The sequence below is a fragment of the Sclerotinia sclerotiorum genome, genomic scaffold, assembly GCF_000146945.2.
Source record: "Sclerotinia sclerotiorum 1980 UF-70 scaffold_13 genomic scaffold, whole genome shotgun sequence".
Lineage (NCBI taxonomy): Eukaryota > Fungi > Ascomycota > Leotiomycetes > Helotiales > Sclerotiniaceae > Sclerotinia > Sclerotinia sclerotiorum.
In genome coordinates, this window is record NW_001820823.1 from 1,008,985 (window position 1) to 1,029,134 (window position 20,150).

Sequence of the window (20,150 nt, forward strand, 5' to 3'; positions counted from 1 at the left end):
TCGTACAATAGGGGAATGGGATCGGATGGGTGGGATACATCAATGAGTCTTCAATTGTGTGGGATCATTTGCTTCAGACAGTTGAGAATTTGGAGCTTGTTGCTGGAATCAAAGGACTGCATTCAGCGGAAGGGAGGGCTTCAAGTATACATATGAATTGTAATCAGGAAATGTAATTTGGTTATATAAAAATAACGAATACCTTATCTATCTTGCTTGTTCTTATATATAACCCTATTCTGGAATAAATCCCCCACCCATTTCATCATCATACTCATCATCTGTAAATGTATCGCTCAACTCACTGCTCACATCACTCTCCATATTTTCATCTTCTTTCACAAATCCACCTTCTTCCCCCTCATCTGCATCCTTGTCTTCTTTCACGAATCCACCCTCTCCCTCTCCCTCCTCCCTATCCTCTCTCACAAACCCACCTTCCTCTGATTCAACTCCCCCTTCCTCCTCATCCTCCCCATCCCCCTCATCCCCATCATCAACAAAATACCCATCCACCCTCTCCTTAACCCTCAAAGCCAACAACCACCTCCTCCAAGCCCTCAGTATCCTCTCCCTCTTCTCCTCCTCCATCTCTCTCCCCCTCTCCTCCCTTATCTCCTCCACCACAACCTCAATCGCCTCCTTATACTCTCCCGCTACCACAATCCCCCTCAAAACCGCAGTTCCATGTCTTCCCTTAAATTCAAATCCCGTCAACGCAGCCGCAAAATCTATCCCCAGTAATTTCGCCGCGTACACTGATTCTGGTGCTAGGATATGAATACCACCTTCGGGGATCATGGAGGGTACATATATATCTATATTCCCGAAGGAGTTTTTGGGGACGCGACCATTTACTATTGGAGGTGGGATGAAAAGCTCTGTTTGGGATTGGGTATAGAGATTTGTGCCCGGTCTTTCTTGGTTCTCCTCTTCGTCCGCGTAATCGTTATTTCTTCTTGTGTTTCTGGAGGGTACGATCTTGGCGGGTTGTTCGCCCATTTTGATTTCTCGTCCGAGTCGATACCATGCATCTGCGCTCTTACAAATATGGACGTCTTTCCTTCGATATACGTTCTCCAATTTCTTGCTTCCACCACTAGCACCTGCATTCCCAGTGGCGACTTTTCCACTCTCCCTTTCCGCAACAATAACTTCGTTCTTACGTAAATGACGCTCAAGTGCATAAACCGGATGATCCTTAAAATCCTGCACATTTTTTGGCATTGGTTCTCGTCCTTCTAGCGCCGTCAATTCCCCATCCTCAATCTGTTCCACATCTGTCTTCCAACCGCGTGAATAATGAGAAAGGACTTTGCCCCACCATTTTTGTCCACCAGGAACAGATTCAACGCGTTGCTTGCGGGTTTTAGAATTGGGAGCTTTGGCGTAACGACGGGTTACGTCACGAGCAGAGGAGTCGGCGTAGAATGCAAGAACGTAGGAGAGAGCATTTTCTTTGTCTGTTAGGGGTGGCTCAAAAGAGCGGGGTTTGGAGATGGTTTCTGTGACGAGGGGGTCGATGGGAATCCATTTTTGGTGGGCAGAGTCGAGGACTTCGAGCCAGAAAATTGGGAAAGGGGATTCACGGATGGGTTTTGCTTTTGGGGTTGGTGGGGGTAAGGGTGCAGATGGTATTTGGGGTAGATGGTAAGAGGAAGCCCCTGGATGTCCGAGGCGGCTGCGTGGATTAGAAAGGAGAGTTGAGGTGCTGGGAACCGGTGATGGAATGGGTGGCGGCTGGATGATCGGTTTTGTTTTAGGTTTAGGTGGTTTAGGCATGGATGGACCACCAGTGGTGAAAGATAGGGGTTGTAGTGAACAGATCAGGCGGGTTTCAACATCTGCGCTTCGTAATAATGCACAAAATAGCTGTGCTCCTACATCTCTGGAGCCTTTCAGCTCGGTTGCCGCTTTCCTAAAATCTGCCTTTTCATACGAAGAATCGGCATCATCAGGTAATTTATACTATTCGTTTTCCAATTAGGACTGGTATCATCCATCAACGTGCGAGACCTACATCTTTAATATTTTCTTCATCATCCGCCCACAAAGCTCTTCTCATTCCCCTCTTCGTAATTTGGAACTTAGTTCTCCATAGTACAGCTACCATTTCCAAACCCCTCTTCAACGAGTCTGCTTGACTAAATTGCGATAAATCTTTCCTCGGTCTCAGGAATGACAGTACCTTCCTATTCAAAAGTGGTCTTAGAGAATCCTGAACTACGGGATCATTACACCATTCATTTCTCATCTGGATATGTGATAACAAACATAAAAGATGTAATTTATGAATCTCCAACCGGTAGGCTTTATCCCCTTGAGTGAGAGCTTTACGCCTAGGAGTAGTGGATTGAAGTTGAGGTGCTGGTCTAGTGAGAGTTAATTCTAAATCTCCTGATGGTTCATCATCTTTCGCGTTGAAATTAATGTTTTCCCAATCAATTTCATCATCAACATCGCTTTCGTCGGTCTCTTCATCTGAATCTCTATACGCAGTTTGTTGAGGTATGCTAGTATCATCATCTTCATCTTCACCATTGAGACTCTTTGATGCCGTGATAACATCCTCAAATTCCACTTCTTCATCTTCTTCATCTTCCGCTATGTCATGTGACCCCGCCACAGAAGCTTTCGATGGTCCTGATTCTGATGCCGGAGCTGCGGCACCTCGTAATCCAATTCTTCGTTTTTTCAAAGGTCTTTCAGGGACTTCTAATTGGGCTGGTATGGCTTCTACCAACATATCTCGATATACATCTGGGACCGCATTCTGACTTGTCGCCTTTCCTTTTCCCTTTGGTCTTCCCCTGGTTTTCGGAGGCATTTTTCTTTTTCTACTCTCGTGATTCGGATTCTTGCTGGGATTATTTTCGTATATATTGCTCTCCGCTATCTCATCGTCCGAGAAAGAACGACCCTAGAAGGGGTTGATGATACCTGGATCTGATTTCGTCGTGATACACCATTAACAATACTGTTGATTGGGCGATTGTTTGAGGAAATGCAGTTCAGATGAGAGAACTTTAAGGAAAGAAGAACCACTAAATTTGCCAGCCAATATATCCAAACATGAATTCAAGAACTTTATTGTTGTCTGATAAAAGCCCTTTGAATTTTGGCGTAGCTTCGCGCCGGTGAATCATTTCTACTTACCTAAGAAACTTGGATGTTGATTAATAAGCAAGCACCAAGTAGGCCAAGTTGCAGGTGCGCACATATCAAAAATAAGGATCCAGTCTAATAAAATCGACTCAACATTTGGGAGCTCACCAGGTATCATGGTGACAGATAAGTCTCTAGGTAGTAAGATAGTATTCTACAAGGAAGGAAAGAAGGTGCTAGGAGGAGCATTAACTATATAGGTTGTGGAAGCTATATGCGTCCATATAGGCTAACCAGAACGGGTTGAACCCGTGACACCAGGACTAGGTATTCTTATCAGAATTTCAACCACAAAAGCTCATCGGCAGTTGTTATAAAAATAGGATTTGTTAGATTATTATTTTGAGCTTGTATTTACTTCTTTATTTTGGATTCTATCATCTAAGGTTTTTTAAACTTTATTTATAATTGAATATTGTTTTATAAAAGTGTAAAATCAATAAATTACTGATTTAATGTGACGGAAACCCCTGCTTTCCTCCCACCCTTATTATATAAGAAACCTCAGGTACATTAACCATGTCCACACATGATACGATTACTCGGGATTAGTATGCGATTTAGGTGACCTGAGGATCAGATCCGGACAAGTACTAGGTATCAATGGTTATCGGTAAAGTAAGATCATTGGAGGAATAAATATGACTTCTTTTTGCCTAGCCATTGCGGCTAGGCCATTCATTTGTGTATATATAGAGTAGCTATTCCCATCTACAGGTGCTCTTCACCTGTAGATTCTAAGTTAAATACAATTGCTGGTCTATAAACACCCTTTTGGTCACATTTAATATCTTGTCACGATTCGCCATTAGGATTAGTGTCCTGGGATCTAAAAGGAATCACGTGATAAGGAGCCCTAGGAGCCTTCAAAGCTCCTAGAGCTCCAGGAGCCCTGAGGAGCCAGAAAGCTCCTGGGGGCTCCCTTCTTCGTTCATTATATAGTCAGAGTAGTTTTATAGTTTAGGAGCTTCGTGCTCAACTTAGTTATCAATTAGTTTACCTACATTCTACTTGATCTAGTAACGAATTCACTTCCAAGTGAATACCAGTGATAAAGCCTTAACCCACAACTACCAACCAGACGAAACCTTAGACAGCCGCTGCCTTCAGTACAGTATCTTTACATATCTGTATAAAACCAAAACAAAGATTTATCTAACAAATTCTCAATTTATTATTATTATTATTATTATTAGTTTTAAAATTTATTTAGAATAAAAATTATAAGTAAAACTCTTTAAAATTCTTTAAAATTATTTATAATAATTATAATAATGTGACCAAAAGGGTGTTTATAGACCAGCAATTGTATTTAACTTAGAATCTACAGGTGAAGAGCACCTGTAGATGGGAATAGCTACTCTATATATACACAAATGAATGGCCTAGCCGCAATGGCTAGGCAAAAAGAAGTCATATTCATCCCTCCAATGATCTTACTTTACCGATAACCATTGATACCTAGTACTTGTCCGGATCTGATCCTCAGGTCACCTAAATCGTATACTAATCCCGAGTAATCGTATCATGTGTGGACATGGTTAATGTACCTGAGGTTTCTTATATAATAAGGGTGGGAGGAAAGCAGGGGTTTCCGTCACAAATAAATTAAATAAAATAAATAGATTACAAATTTTAAATCAAATGTATTTAAAATATTAATTAATAATTATATATCAATATTTATACTATCTTATTAGCTTTATACACAGAAATTATTTTGAATACCAAGGCTTTCTCCCGATCTGAATTATTACCAATTAGAATACTCAGATCCTGACTCGCATTTTCAACCAATCAGATCGCAACTCTAAGCGAACAACATTTATATAATATTCCACAACCAAAACCTCTCTACAATTGCAAAAACCTACAACAAGAACTCTAAGGAGGTAAACCTGCAATAATAAGAAACAACTACTTCAAGCACGACTATATTCTGCACAGGATAGCCAGATACTATTGAAGTCCAAAGTTTTCATTATCTCTAAAATGACGCTACTGTTAAATCTTCCTCCTGAGCTCTTCCAAATGATTCTGCTCCAGGCTGTACTCGTCCGCTCACCAACAAGAGCTTTAAGACTTAGGCTAGTATGCAGTGAGTTTAGATTCTGTTTCTTTTTAATCCTTGTAATCTATCAACCACTAACAAGCACCAGAGCAATTCTCTCAGCAAGTTCAATTTGTGCTTTTCCAACGGCAGCTATTGGACGAGGGCCTTTTAGGGTCTATGACGCGACTGGAATGGAATCATTGTGAACGCGCCAAATTCTGGCATTCATACTTCGTTCAGCGGACTTTAAACACCGAAAACCGTTCGCATCTCAACTCTCATGTGATAAGCCGTATGCGCATGATTGCGGAACGTATCTGTGAGGAGACTGGCATCGACCTCAAAACGACAATTGAAGCTCTTTGTTGGCCAGCAATGTACCAGGCACACCACTTCTCCGATGCCATTAGAGAATCTGGACGATTGTCATACAACCTCGAGCGGGATCTCTTGAGCGCTGCAGCGTACCTTAATCTTGTTCCCGTGACGAGAAGGCTACTTCAAGCTGATGATTGCTTTGAAGACGGGAATACAACCTTCTTTCCTTCACCTATAATTCTTGCCACGGTAAGCATATTCTTCAACCTCAGACTCAACTATGTTCATTTCCAATTCGGCACCTTCTTATTAATAGCCCTCGTTTACACAATGCCTTTCAATTAAAATAGTTACTAACTCTCTGATGTTTAGGTGGCAGGAAATACACATATACTTGAACTTTTCCGAGATTATATTCATCAACACTCCCCTGAATCGAAAGGAGTGGACAATAGTGTTACCCGAAGAATTTGGAATCGAGGAATGATAGACAGCATTGAACAACAATTTATCGAAGGTGCCGCAATGCTAGACGATACAAAATTGTTGCGTTCAACTATATATCCGACCAATGGAACTCGCATAACTGGGCCTATGGATCTGAGCACATTCAAGGGGATTCTTTGTGGTAAAGATCGTGCACATAGCGTTGAAGTAAACGAATATCTTGGGGACTTACTTGGAGAGAAGGCCAGTGTTCATTCGAGTGCTTCTATGCTGGGGAAACACGCTCGAATAGGAAACATTAAAATGGTTCGATTTCTCCTCGATTCAGGCATAGATATTCGTGGGATTTCATCCTGCGTACCATTGGTTGAAGCTTGCCGTGGGGGACAAGAAAAAATCGTAGATCTCTTACTAGAGCGAGGTGCTGAACCAGATTTTCCTCTCAATATCACAGCCTCCGAACTTAGATCCTGGGAACATAGGCTCGGTCATGCGCCTATTAGCTATCATAAGGAGACATTTCATAGTGCGATGGGTATGGCAGCTAAGGCGGGGAGTCTATCCATCGTTCAAAGGCTGATCAATCACGGTGCTCGTTTAAATCATCCGATGAAAGGGGATATTGCATTACGCTATGCGGTCACATACGAATATACGGAAATAGTGCGATTTCTTCTCGGATCGGGTGTTATATCTTTATACGCTAGACGATGCAGTTTAAAATATGCAACCGATAAAGGACTCGAGTCTATGGTGGAGCTGCTGAAATGTGATCTTGCAGACTTTGAGGCTAAGAGAGTAGTCAAGGACTCGAAGACATCCTGAGTACTTTGACGAGTACAAATCTTCTTTCTTAATGTATTAGTCTAGATCAGAAGCTATTTTAACCTTCGATCTTCGACGAGATGTCTTTCTTGACAATAGTTTAATTATCTCGTTGAATTTACTGAGTTACACAAGTTCAATATTTCAATAACATGATATCTTCAAGAACTTCAATCATTTGACCTACGTGATTGTAAATTACTAACTGTCCGAACTCAGTTTGGGCATTGATTGAAGCGTTTTTGTGTACCGAAATAATTTATTTCAGTATTGTACCTAAAAATGAAAACGAGACGAATAAATCCCAATCCTTTCATCAGCCACAAAATTATTTATTTCCTCTTCCATTCACCTACGGAACTCGACAGCTGCTAGAGTTTTTCCAAACTCTATCTCGTCCTCCTCAATCATAATTTTAATCTCCCTTCCCATTTCCTCGTATTTATTCTCATATTCCCTCAAGAAATACTAAAAGGACGCCATATCCGACTTCTTCATGTTGGGACTTTTTGGTTCTGGGATCCTCGCATAATTTTCTGCCTCGTATAGCTTTTCTTCTTCCAGCAATTCAAGACCCAAGACTCGTTTACGAAAACGGTAGGTGCAGGCTCTGTCGAGATCTCTCTGGGAGAGCCCTTGCTCCATTTTCTCCTTCCTGGCCGCTATTTCTTCTCTCTCAGCTTGTTCCCCCGCAGGTTTTTTTTTTTCTTTCTCGGCTCATTCCTCCACAAACTCTTTCCCTTTCTCAGCCTGTTCCTCTGCATGCTTTTTTTCGTTCTCGACTATGTTATCGGGGTATCGGCCGGTATGGAGGAACACTATCTATGGATTATTTTCATTCTCTGCGGAAACCGCTACTGACAATAATGAACCTGATCATATGAAATAGCGCTATGATTCCAAGAGCTATTACAGCTTTCCACCAAAAAGCCGAGTGGGTTTTAGTTTTGGTCATGTTTGATGTGGTTGATGTGGTTATATTTGATGAATTGCTTGTGAGCGATGTGCAAGAGAAACATGTGGATTATGCGGCATTGGCTAGAGAGCTCCATGTTACATCGGCGGTATACGTGGTGGGATTAAGGCTGGACGGTGCTTAATATAGTTAGTAAGATTTCATATAAGATTTTAGTGACTGTGACAATTGTGAATATGAGTGTGGAAGTGGATGGAACTGACATTTTGTGTCTTTTTTATTCTAAAAATGGTAATGAATGAATAAGTGATAGAATGATGGTGACAACGACGCTTTTATACAAAACTCGAAGTCTATCGGAGTACAGATTATATAAATTCGGTCCAGACATTACTAACAAACTTGGTGGCTTGCTAACTGGGTTAATGTTATAACTATTTAGATTTTAAGATTATGAGTAGTTTTTTAGGCTTGGTTAATCGCAGATGGTGTTCGGCCTAATATGGCAAGTACGATGATTGTGGGCCCTACTATATAATCATGATTCGTAGCACCAATAACAAGATAACCCTCTTTACATCTACAATAACAATCCTTTCGGCGAGGAGTTTTGGTCGACCACTATCCCCTCTTTCCCCACCCCTAGCTTAACACTACCATCATACACTTTTCAACGTGTGACATAATAGCATACTAATTACCTTTCTAAAGGAGAAGAATAGACTAGATAACTCAGACTACCAAACTAGCACACAATTAAGACGAAAGAGGAGGGGGAAAAGGCTCCACATAATCCATCCGGCTCTACAAAGAATGATCATCCGCGGAGACCTGACGAGTATTAAATTGCTTAGGGGATAAAGGCGACTTTCTGTGTGACCTGGTGGATTAAATACGTGATAGCGTTGTTCTCTTCCCAGCTATAGCTCGGCCTGCAAGTGAATCTGCTGTTGCCCTGCAAGAGTTTTATAAATGCCGATTCTTAATTCAAAGGAATCCCTCATGTTCAATGGAGATCCTAGAAGTGGGACTTCCCAGGATTAAGATGATGATGTCCGAAATTTAATAAATTAGTCTTATCACCAGATAATCATTATTCCATCAGCGCATAGGAATCCGCCGATTAATATAGTGGTTCTCCCCCCTTAAACTCTCTGTTATCGATCTTTTTGCGCTCGCACAGCCATTGGATACCTCAACTCGATTACGTCAATTTCAATGTTTTTCAGATATGCAACAATTCCCTCACCTCGAATTCTCCTCGTGATTGCGACACTGAATATAAGGTGAGGCGGCTCCTGTTGCATATTTGAACAATGATGCTGTCGATGTATTCGAGGAGAACCTTTCCGTTGAGGAATTCGTTGAGCATAGGGTTGATGTGTCAGTTAAGGTGCATGCGTTGCTGGATTCCGCGGACTTGGGCTTGATGTATCGTTGTCTGAAAGTGAATCCATGGGCCGGCAATGATGGAACTCCAACGCCAACTATGATCTGATAAGATTTTCTAAGGCAAGATCTAACCAATGGATTAACGAGCGCAAAGCTTGGGTCTCTTTTGCTCTTTTTGCGCTCCCCCAGAGCCAACTATCCCCATGCTTGAAATTTCAGATATGCAACTAAAGAATTTAAGGTTTTAAAGTCTAAGATTTGACCAATGGACTAACGAGCGCAAAGCTTGGGTCTCTTTTGCTCTCCATTGCGCTCTTCCAGAGCCAACCACCCTTGCGTTGAAATTTAAGATATGCAACAAAAGAAAAACTAAGGTTTTAAGGCTGCGATGGTGGCTTGAAACGGCTAAGTGAATAGCTTTTGAGGGAATGATGTTGCATATCTGAACAATCGATCCCTGCTTAGTGTTTGGAATAGAAGGGAGATGCTAGAAAGGATTTGTCCTGGAAGGCAGCAGGCTTCTCCTGATTTTGCGATCAGCTTCTGACTGGTCGGATTCTGAATACTCATCTGAACAAGTGAAGACCCCCTTAGAAGTGAAGGTAGTAGTGGTACTAGCCACAGTGGCACATGATGTCCATTACTATTGCCAATGTCTCGTGCGGAGACTGGAGGCACAGAAAATAACATGCAAGATGAGAGTTGGTGGATATACAAACCGTTTAGTTAGAAGCTAATCGCAGAACTTGAACCAGTTTTGGCCTGAAAACAGTCGCACGATTGGCCATATAATCAAAGGAAATCGATGATTGCCAGCGTCTTGAGTTCGGTAAGCTCAATGAATTGGATTGAGGATACAGCGGACACTTTGAGGACTTCGAATCCTCCGGTAGTTTCAGACAGTGATACAGTTCAGCAATGATGCTTTGTATCTACCTTACTACTGGATATTCATCAAGATTGCATCAATTCTAATTCTTTGGAAGGCATGTCGTTAAATTTGAGATTTGAGCTAGTGATGTTGATTACATAAATGCTGACTATTCACATTTTAGGCGCACCCACTCAACATGATCGAGAATGACTGTTGAAGCTAGAATTATACAATATTGTTAATCGATGTTCTTTTTCAGTATCAATGATCAACCATTGGATTTCTCAGAATCCAAGAAGGAAAATATGCTTAGGCGGGTATTTCTGTGGGCTTTGGCTTGGTATTATGTAATTAACTATCCTAGATCAGCCTCTAAGGCCAACGGAATTTCAGCATAACCCTATCCTCTCTCGACACCGCCCATCTTAGCGCTAAGTCATTCTTCCATATTTGTAATAAAGTAGCTCCGCGATCAAGGAGCTTGCGAACAATTCGCAAATCGCTTCCTTCAGCTCCTACGCATAGTATTTGATCTCCTAGCCATCCCAATCTTTCTTTTCTCTCGTAATAGACGTTTAAGTTGGCACCACGCTCAAGTAGAAGATCAACGACATCTTCATGATTTTCCCTGCAAGCTGCTTCTAGTGATGGTCCGCCGAGCCAGTCGTGAATCTTGATTCCTCCATCAAGGATATACCTCACTATTTCCAGATTTCCGAGATGAGTATGCTTCTCCAGACCTCCGCGGAGATCCCTGATAGCTTTATCATTGAATCCTTTGAGGTGCTTAGGAGAACATGTGATGGCTAATATAAGACCAAACTTACTGCAGACAAGCTGAAGTCTTAACGACTTTTCCACTCAGCGATCGTTTGAGGGCGGCTTCAAGCAAAATCTCGTGGATCAGCTCGGATGCTAAATCTAGAAAATTCATTTTCTTTGGTTGCTGTTTATGGACTTGCACAATTGAGGAGGCGGGATTGTTGTTGTTTAAATAGGATGTTGAAAGAAATTAAATTTGAGGAATTTGAGGTTAAACTTACATGGTTGGCTCGAAACGAAATAGAGACTAATATGTGTGCCCGTTTTTCCGAAGAAATTCACCACCCAGCTGCTCGATGAAGCTGAAAATCAAAGGCATACGAAAAAGACGAGTTGAGTTCAAAAGGACAGAATAGGTTCCTACAGCAGAGGCATTCCAAAATATAAAGACAAATAAATGTCGACAAATCCGTCCCAGAGCACGAAATTATACCACGGACTATGCTCAAATCACCTCAAAGTACGCATTTAAGTATGCACTATGGTGATAACATTTTACCAATTTTATTTACCCTTAGCTCAAGTATGTAGTGACTGGCAATCTTTCAGCTGCAAGCCAGCATCTTTATCGTGTCCTCCCTTGATCATGAACAAATGCTGACATTACTGTATTCTTAGATAATTTGTGCCATTTCAAAAATTTCAACTAGTAATTAGTCATCAATTTCCTAATCATCGACAATTCCAATTTACCACCCTTTTTTTCAAACATTTGATGCACATCCGACTCTTTTCTTCTCCAGTATTTTCTCATAGTCTCGGTTAACAATCTTCTCGGCATGATTGCTCTTCCTTCGTAATTCAGATATGTGTTCAAATCCGCTCCATAATCCAGCATAACTTTGACAATTTCCAAATGATTGCACACCAAGGATTTTTCTTCCTTTGAATATTCCTGCGAGGAGCCATTTGCGTCCACTCTTGGAAGAATTGCACAGACATTGCGAATGGCTATTTCAAATGCGGTCCATTCATGAATTGCCGAGAAGTCTTTCATTTTTCTGTTAGGTTGAGCTCCATGTGCCAGGAGCAGTTTTACCATGCGAGGGCTTGGAGGAATGCGATCTCGAAGATATTCTGAATTCTCCCTTTGTTCCATGCCTTGAATATAATACTCGTCTGTTGCTGCAAGGGCATATGGCAAAAGAGTGTGGACGATGGAAGCTCTTATTTTTGGAGCGAGGAGATTCAAATTCAACTTGACGTATGCACAAAGGTCCCAGTTTACCGCAATGTGCAGGAAAGAGGAGAAATCCTTCGGTGTCCAGATTTTGCTTTTGATCCTGGAAGCGTGTGTCAATTTTGCAAATGTTTTCAAAGGCTCGATATAAGTATCTGAACCTGCAATGTCAGCCTCATGAGCGTAATGAAGGACTGTTGTCATAAAGAGTGAAAGTGTGGAACGGTCATTCAATATCTTTTTCCGAGCTTCGAAAAATTCAAGCTGTCTTACATATGAGCACATAAGCGGAGTGCATGGCTCAAAGTCCATTTCTGAAACGTGTTTGAAGAGCTTTGAACGTATTCCTGGGCGTTCAAGATATTCTCGGACGCTACGATGCAAGTACATGACCCGATAGCCAAGATAATCAAAACCAGAAGAATACCCCAGCCCAATCTCGAGCAAGCCTGTACACTTTACTTTTAAATGATCTCGAATTTTATTGTTTCTAATTTGTAGCTCCTGCAAGTTGAATGTGATATCCTCGGCTCAGGAAGTACAATAATCGAGAGAAAAGGAAAGAGTCAAGGTATCCAATCTCCTGACGCCTCCCCAGCGTATATATGCGGCTCGTACAATGAGAAATATCAATGCAGACTTCTTGATATAGAACGGATCAATGTTGTCAAGCATTGAGGAAAACAATTCTTCGAGGTCCAGTGGAAATATTCCGATACGTTCCTGTAGATCTTGGAGAGGATCTCTATTGGCGAGGCCTCTTTCAATTTCTTGTACGACAAGCTTAATCCACAAGAAAACCCCGTCTGCTCGCGATATAATCTTTTCGATGAGGCTTAACGCTTGGACTGGCTGCTTCACGCATAATTGTTGGTAGTTGACATTATTTCGGAGACTTGACTTGACAAAATGATCAATATCGGTCTGCGTCAAGTCCTGCAGTCTCAATGACGGTCCAGATCCGAAAGCATCATCAAACTCAAGTAGCGGACGACTGGAAAGACATATCTTCAGCCATGGTACTTGGGCGAGCATACTGAGATATTTGGCAATAGTTGAAGGTTGTCCCTCATATTCGTCAAGACCATCAACAAACAGACAAAGTTTGAAGCTGTGCATGTCTTGGCTAATGAGGATGCGCATTGCAGCGTCTAATTCGTTTAAACCCCAGTGTTCCATCTCCGTCGGTTGATTATTGTAACTTGCTTAGCAAAAGGCTTTACTAAATCATTGTAGATCTTAGCCCACCTTGTAGGGAAGCAGACAGGAAGAATATCGGTAAAATGTCCCAGGATCTCTGCAAGAAGTGCTCGAAGTAGACCATGCTGCGACCTTTGCTCAATAGTACCACTGTTCCAGAAGTAAAACTTTGCCATAACCAGGGGCAGCGAAGCGGACAATTGCTGCAGAAGCTCCCTTGTGGTATTGTGACTACATATAAACCTCATCAATGTTGATTTACCCGAAGCTGCTTTCCCATTGATCCAATATATACCGGAGCAATTTCGCAGCCAGTGCACAAAACTAGTCCACGGCGCAGAGCTATGTGCGTCGTCAAATAGCCATTGGAAGGTCCCTCGATACACATCTGGTATAGTTTCTTCCCGTTCTTTCAGTGTTGGAAACTTTAGGCTTTGAGTCAGATATTGAGCAACTTATAAGCGGATTGCCTTTTCTTGCCATCTAAGGTTATGCAGTATCTACTCTTGAGTCATGTGTTTTCCTGTGGTCATCAAAGCTTCGTTTCTATGAAGTTTGTGAGTAGGTAAATGAAAAGTAAATGACTAATAAACGCTTCAGGTTTAAAAAAACATGGCTCGAAGGCATTGTTGAAGGAGTGAATGCAAATGCAGGAGATGGAGGATCGGTTTGTAGCTTTACACAAAATTTCCATTAGTCCAAGCTGTTGAACTAGATATGAAGACTTTGAGCGCTCAAAAGCTGCGAAGGTGTAGTCTAAGAAGACCTGGCACTCGGAATACTTTCAATATTCCACAAAAATTGAATGTACCAATAAACTCAAGAATCAAAAATATATATCGTTGAAATTTCTGCGTGTTTACCCGTATCAAGCTCTTGGAGAGTGACTGCATGATGGAAGAACTAACTATGCTTACTGGCTATCTCCAATCATATCGAGCTGACGCACAGCAATCGTAGAAAAAGTGTGCTTGTCAGTTAGTAGCTCCATTCTCCCAAGAAATTGAGTGATTGCCATGGTTTGGTCTTGAACACTTTTAGTAACTTCATCGTGATGCTTTAGAAGTGCAGTAACAATAGTTTGCGTATTAAAATCGAGATTGTCGAAGCGACTTGTCTGACTCGATGATATGAGAGAAAGCTGATCTCTTCTAATCGTCATTTTCCGTGAAACGCGGACTTCTTGGATTGACTTACCGAAGATCTACAACGATATGCATCTGTATAGAATCCCTCAACAAGGCCAAGCGATTTTGCAAATCAATTAATTCTTTTTCAGACCAAACTGACTTCAATGCTTGTTTGAGGGTTTGCCATTTCCTTCGGTTACCAGTGGCAGTGACTTTTAAACTACTCAGTTTACTATTGAGCTCTGTGGACGATTCCGTTGCATTTTTGCAGATGCAAATGAACGAGTTATCTGCCGGAGCAGGTATAACTCCACTTCCGCACAGACCTGAATAAGAATCCGAGAGCCTCTGAGACAATGTAGAGAGGTCGTCGACCGCAAGTCCCAATTGTTGGTGAACATTTAGCGATTCAGCTCCAGATTTGTAGAGTTCATTAGCGCCAGCGATCACCTTCAAGCTAAAATCCACGAACTGAATGATTGTTCCTGCCAATGACAATGCATCTAATGGGTTCATCATTGTGACGACCGGTAGTAGGTAGATAGAAAAAGGGGTGTTTGCGGCCGCAAGTATGATATCAAGCTGCGGCTCAGCCGAAGGCCACCTTAACAACGTCGACGTTACACTACTTTAAGGATGGCTGGTGGATGCGATCCATGGCATACTACCTGTACGATATTGGCCAACAGACAGCCAATCAATCCCAAAAACATGTCAAAATTCACAATAGAAAGGACAAGAAATTCCATTATTAATTCTGGAGGCATATTATTTTCTTTATAAGAATAAATATAAATTTTCAGATATATTTGCTAGTGTACGTCGAGTTATGCTTAGATGTGACATTAAGGTTAAGCGCTAGAACAAATAAAGCAAAGCCGACTGTCCGCTAGCGTCCGCTTAAGGTTGGTTATCCAGCCCCTCATCCACTCCAATATTGCACGCTCCTGATTTCAGAACTTCGGAAAACTAGTAGCCATTTTGAGATAAACTTCATACGTTGACAAGAAATAACAAATGAACTATCTCGCTCGTAAGTAATAACTTCACAACATGCACAGCAAATACTGATTTTAAAGACAGAAGTTTCAGAGCACTAAACACAAACATGGTACCGGTATACAAAATCGCATTGATCCAGATTTGTCCAAAGGTCTGTTGACATTTTTTCTTGTTTGCCTACCATCATTATTGCTACTTTATCGAGTGCAATTCTAATACGCTGAGGGAGACCTGTGTCAAGCAAACATACTTGTTTCCCCTTCCAGTATATGTGGTGCCCATACGATAACCACGTCCCGAAACTTAACAAGAATTCGAGCTCATACTATTTACTAGCCTCTAGCTACGGACTACAACTATGAAAAAGCGGTAGCATTCATCAGAGATGCCGCTTCTCAGGGATGTGACCTTGCCGTGCTTCCAGAATATCACCTTACTTCATGGGTCCCGGATGAACCTGAATTTCTTTCACTATGTCACCACGATGTCACATCGAAATACGTCTCCGGTTATCAATCTCTCGCCTCTGAACTCAAAATATCCATCGTCCCAGGCACAATCTGCACCTTGCACCCCGAAACATCCCTCCTCCACAACACAGCACATTTCATATCCCCAGAAGGCAAAATTCTCTCTTCCTACACCAAAAAGAATCTCTGGCATCCAGAACGTCCACACCTAACATCATCAACCCATGACCCACACACCACTTTTGAGTCTCCGCTCGGTAAAATCGGAATGCTTATTTGCTGGGATGCCGCGTTTCCAGAAGCTTTCCGGGAGCTCATTTCTCAAGGCGCAAAACTCATCATCATTCCCACGTTCTGGACTCTTAGCGACTGTACACCCGCAGGCTTGGCACGCAACCCGCTTTCCGAAGAATTATTTGTTCAATCTATGTTAACCTCCAGAGCATTTGAAAATACCTGCGGAATTGTGTTCTGTAATGCCGGAGCACCAATACGAAAGGGTAAAGAGAATGCAGGATTTCTGGGTATCAGTCAAGTTACCGTACCATTTCAAGGAGCCTTGGGTAGAATGGGACGAGAGGAGGGGATGAATGTGGTAGAGCTGGATATGCAGATTTTGGAAGAGGCGGAAGAAGCATATAAGGTGCGTATGGATATGGAAGGGAAGGATTGGCATTATGCACATACTCTGAAAAGAACAATTAGCAATGAAGGAAGTAAGTTGTGAGGAGCGGTGTTAAGTTCAATTGTGCCTTGACACCAAATCTTCGATTGGTGTGTTAACTTTTTGCGATATATCAAGCCAACTCAAGTTATATATGGTCTCTTTGCACTTTCTCTTTCATTCGTTCTTGCATGTATCACAGAGTGGAGGGCTAGAAACTCTACTTGAGTTACAATAAGGAATCTCTTCTCACGATGGAATCGAGGGAAGAAGATGCAAATGGAATGGAACAGGTGATGAGGGAATGGAGAAGATGCATAGGATGGTGGAGGAGAAGAGGATAGCTTATATTGATGATTAGCTGAGGGCCTTTTTAATCAAAATCCATTTTTTCAATAATAAATTGTAATAATTTCAATCTTTGGAAAAATTCATCAAGGATTCTTGGTTGTGAATATTTCGATATGGAGTAATATTCACTCACCTCACTCACCTCACCCTCCTCATTCTCCTCATTCTCCTCATTCTCCTCACCTCATTCATCTCCTTCCTCCTTCCTCTCCCATAATCCTCAAAAAGAACAACATTATTAAATAATTCCATCAAATTGTAATTATATACAGGATAATTATTAATCTACAAATCCCATAATCAATACCTACTAGGTACCTACTTAGGTATTATCATTCCATATCTCCACCTCTATATTACATACATAATCCAAGCATTAAAAATTCCAGCCCAGCTTCAATACAAGAAATTCCAATCATACGCCTCGAGCTGATTATGCCGCAAAGTTCAAGTTAAATGGTCTAATCCCTTCTATAGTTATGCATCAGTTATTCATAGCGTCGTAATATTATTTACTTGCTGTTGTCTTCTCCACCCCTTTCCAATCCGTTTTGTACAAGTTTAATTTTTCCGATATTCCCCAAGTAATCCATTGAATTCCAGTCCGGCGATACCTAATAGTACTCGGGTAAATCGCTGAAGCTCGGAATTGTCGTTGAACAGTTAAAATCCGGTTGGTATGCTAGTTTTGGAAGAATGCCTGCTGCTAATGCTCTCTGATAACCTATTTATTCGGTATGTTAGTATCCGATCCAATATTCTCCAGACACCTTCATCTCATTCTCGCTTCCATCCATCTTCTCACCAACCAATCCACCACCATAAAGAAGTGAAAGCATAAAACAAAAGAAAAAAGAAACTCACTCCACTGTGTTCCACCCCCCTCACTAGTTTCCGTAGCCCAAGTCCAATAAAACCAGCCCCAACCCAACTCAAAACTATGCATCTGCGCTTCGGCAAACATCTTCAAAAAGCTCTTGTACGTATCACTATAGGTACTTGGATCTGCATTTGCGTTCGTACAACTACATGTATTATCCTGTGTGGGACAATCTGGCGTCAACCGCTCTGTTGATGGATCTCCAGAATTATATGTACCTTCCCATCTATTCCCTTGATTCACATTCGTGAGATAGGTTGCGCAATCCGTATCGGCTTGAGACCATTCTGCAACCATCGTGGGCCCGAATCCCGTATTTTTATTCATGGATAATTCGGTTTGCTGAGTCCAGCCAGTACAGGCATAATTAACTTTTTCCGTATGGTTGTAAAGAATTTGACCATTGTTGAAGATGACATATTGATGAACATCTAGAATTAAATTGTCATAACTAGTCAAATCACCGTGCCAATTTTCGAGCCCTCGAAATCCATCTCCAATTACGACCTGCGCTGTGATGCCATTTTTCACCACTAAATCCGTCACAACGGATGTCCAGTTCAAAACAGAATTAGGATCGATTGCTGTCATTCTAGGTTCGTTGGCCAGGCCATAGAAAGTAAGAATATTTTTGTAACGATCTTGAGCAAAAAACTTGGAGAGTCGATCGTGGATTTCAATACTACGTTGAGCATTTAGGTCGCCATTGGTTCCATTTAACCAACCAACAAGTCCTTGACGACCGGAGTGATTCCAACCATTTTGGGATCCAGGAAGTCCGTGAAGATCGAGGTTAATGCGAAGACCATGCTTGCGAGCCCATTCTATACCACGGAGAAGGTAGCGCCATGAGGTGCGAAAAACATAGGGATCATCGTCGTAAGTTATCACTGCCCAATATGAGTAAGGTATTCGAACATGATCTAAACCAGCAGCGGCGATATCGGCAAATGTTTGTTCAGTGACGAAGGTTGCATAATGTTTTTCGAGAGTAGATGCAGCTGCTTTGGCACCCAACTTAGTGGTCAGTGTCCACTCATCGATAATACCATCTGCTGATGAGTAAGAATTGAAGAGAGATGGCGTAATAAAAGGTTCGATAGAAAGCCAACCCCCTAAGTTAACACCTCTGGCTGGTCTTGAAGTGTAGGCTCCCCAGTCTGCAGATATTTTGGGTGCATTGGAATTTGGTGCTACATCATCGCTGTAAGAAATATTCAAACCCATTACTGGAAGATCTCCAATAGTCTCGTTCGTATAAGTAACATTAAAATCTAACGTGTCGTACCATGTGAAAGGATCCAAATATGTCCCTTGAGCTGCAACTGGAATATCACTTTCTGACATGCCATCAAGATTTGAATTTGGAGGACTTCCATTCGCTGGTGTGGGAGCTGTAGACGACGAGGAGCTTGATGTGTGCTTTTTGCTAGCACTCACAGCAACTGCTATTATAATTATCAAGATTACTACTCCAATTCCAAGTCCAATCCCTAAATACATTATCAGCTCTAAACATAATTTTTGCGACCTAGAGTTTGAAAACCCACATATGCGTTTCCGCCTTTTTTTAAACTCCTCGTCACTTTCGATATACTTCTCATAATAGCTTGATTCCGTAGGCGCGAATCCACCTCTCAACCCTTTCAGATGTCTTAAATCATTTTTCAGTCCTGCACCGCTGAATATTCTTCGTTGCTTCAGCTCTCCTTCACCTTCTTCCAAAAGTGCTCCACTAACAACTCTCCGCTTCTTTGTTTTAGGTTCTTTCCGAGGCTTCTCATATACTGCTTCATTGTCTGTGAATTTATTTGGTATCTTCAAAGTCGGTTGCGCTTTACGCGGAGCATTTTGTTTTGGTTCTGGGATGCCATTTTGCTTTCTTCTCTGTTTTGAAATACGTAGAGCTGTTTCTGCCGCTGTCTCGTAATCAGAATATTCGCGCTCCCTCTTCTTTCTATCTTCACCGGGGTATCCAGATTCATCGTCGGTGTATCCTCGTTCTCTCCTTCTTCTGTCCTTATTTGGTGTACCAGATTCATCATCGGTATATCCATGGTCCCGCCTCCTTCTTTCTCTCCTTGGTGAACCTGGAATCTCATCATAATCGCCTTCTCTCCTCCTTCTATTTTTACTCGGGGAGCTAGAATCCTCTGTCGCATAACCGCTCTGCCTTCGTCTTCTATCTTTGCTAGGTGACACTCTTTCCCTCGATCGTCCATTGCCGTCATTCACTGGTGGCCTCGACCTTGACTTCCTCCTCTCCTCCCTTCTCTTCTCTCGTTCAAGGGAATCATTTAATCTTGCTAGGGAATCGACTGATAAGGTTTGCGACTCGGTTGGATCAGAAGGTGCTTCAGATTCCGCGATAATGGCCCTTGATCTTCGTTCCGCTCGCCGTTTCTCGTGTAATGTACTTTTTCTATGTGGTCGATCAGATGCGTCCCCTGCCATTCTCTAT

General features: G+C 41.9%; 8 protein-coding genes across 8 annotated transcripts; 4 read left to right on the forward strand and 4 right to left on the reverse strand.

Moving 5' to 3' along the window:
• Positions 1-234: 234 nt before the first annotated feature.
• Positions 235-3,283, reverse strand: SS1G_09540 (hypothetical protein; the record flags this gene model as incomplete). The annotated part of the gene is made up of 4 exons (XM_001589768.1): positions 235-1,968; positions 2,021-2,857; positions 2,941-3,044; positions 3,157-3,283. The coding sequence occupies 4 exons, from the start codon at positions 3,281-3,283 to the stop codon at positions 235-237; spliced, it is 2,802 nt and encodes a 933-aa protein (XP_001589818.1).
• A 1,874-nt stretch (positions 3,284-5,157) lies between these two features.
• On the forward strand, positions 5,158-6,808 carry SS1G_09541 (predicted protein; the record flags this gene model as incomplete). The annotated part of the gene is made up of 3 exons (XM_001589769.1): positions 5,158-5,263; positions 5,325-5,785; positions 5,909-6,808. The coding sequence occupies 3 exons, from the start codon at positions 5,158-5,160 to the stop codon at positions 6,806-6,808; spliced, it is 1,467 nt and encodes a 488-aa protein (XP_001589819.1).
• Positions 6,809-7,701: 893 nt separating this feature from the next.
• On the forward strand, positions 7,702-7,908 carry SS1G_09542 (predicted protein; the record flags this gene model as incomplete). The annotated part of the gene is made up of 1 exon (XM_001589770.1): positions 7,702-7,908. The coding sequence occupies one exon, from the start codon at positions 7,702-7,704 to the stop codon at positions 7,906-7,908; it is 207 nt and encodes a 68-aa protein (XP_001589820.1).
• Positions 7,909-8,726: 818 nt separating this feature from the next.
• Positions 8,727-9,222, forward strand: SS1G_09543 (predicted protein; the record flags this gene model as incomplete). Its single annotated transcript, XM_001589771.1, has 2 exons — positions 8,727-8,748; positions 9,011-9,222. 2 exons carry the CDS (start codon positions 8,727-8,729, stop codon positions 9,220-9,222), a joined length of 234 nt encoding a protein of 77 aa, XP_001589821.1.
• Positions 9,223-10,345: 1,123 nt separating this feature from the next.
• SS1G_09544 (predicted protein) lies at positions 10,346-10,924 on the reverse strand (the record flags this gene model as incomplete). Its single annotated transcript, XM_001589772.1, has 3 exons — positions 10,346-10,390; positions 10,480-10,744; positions 10,818-10,924. 3 exons carry the CDS (start codon positions 10,922-10,924, stop codon positions 10,346-10,348), a joined length of 417 nt encoding a protein of 138 aa, XP_001589822.1.
• Positions 10,925-11,426: 502 nt separating this feature from the next.
• On the reverse strand, positions 11,427-14,841 carry SS1G_09545 (hypothetical protein; the record flags this gene model as incomplete). Its single annotated transcript, XM_001589773.1, has 6 exons — positions 11,427-11,458; positions 11,506-12,153; positions 12,535-13,103; positions 13,697-13,738; positions 14,142-14,162; positions 14,390-14,841. 6 exons carry the CDS (start codon positions 14,839-14,841, stop codon positions 11,427-11,429), a joined length of 1,764 nt encoding a protein of 587 aa, XP_001589823.1.
• A 498-nt stretch (positions 14,842-15,339) lies between these two features.
• Positions 15,340-16,857, forward strand: SS1G_09546 (hypothetical protein; the record flags this gene model as incomplete). The annotated part of the gene is made up of 3 exons (XM_001589774.1): positions 15,340-15,355; positions 15,668-16,510; positions 16,820-16,857. 3 exons carry the CDS (start codon positions 15,340-15,342, stop codon positions 16,855-16,857), a joined length of 897 nt encoding a protein of 298 aa, XP_001589824.1.
• A 566-nt stretch (positions 16,858-17,423) lies between these two features.
• On the reverse strand, positions 17,424-20,143 carry SS1G_09547 (hypothetical protein; the record flags this gene model as incomplete). Its single annotated transcript, XM_001589775.1, has 2 exons — positions 17,424-17,533; positions 17,674-20,143. The coding sequence occupies 2 exons, from the start codon at positions 20,141-20,143 to the stop codon at positions 17,424-17,426; spliced, it is 2,580 nt and encodes an 859-aa protein (XP_001589825.1).
• Between the last annotated feature and the right edge of the window lie 7 nt (positions 20,144-20,150).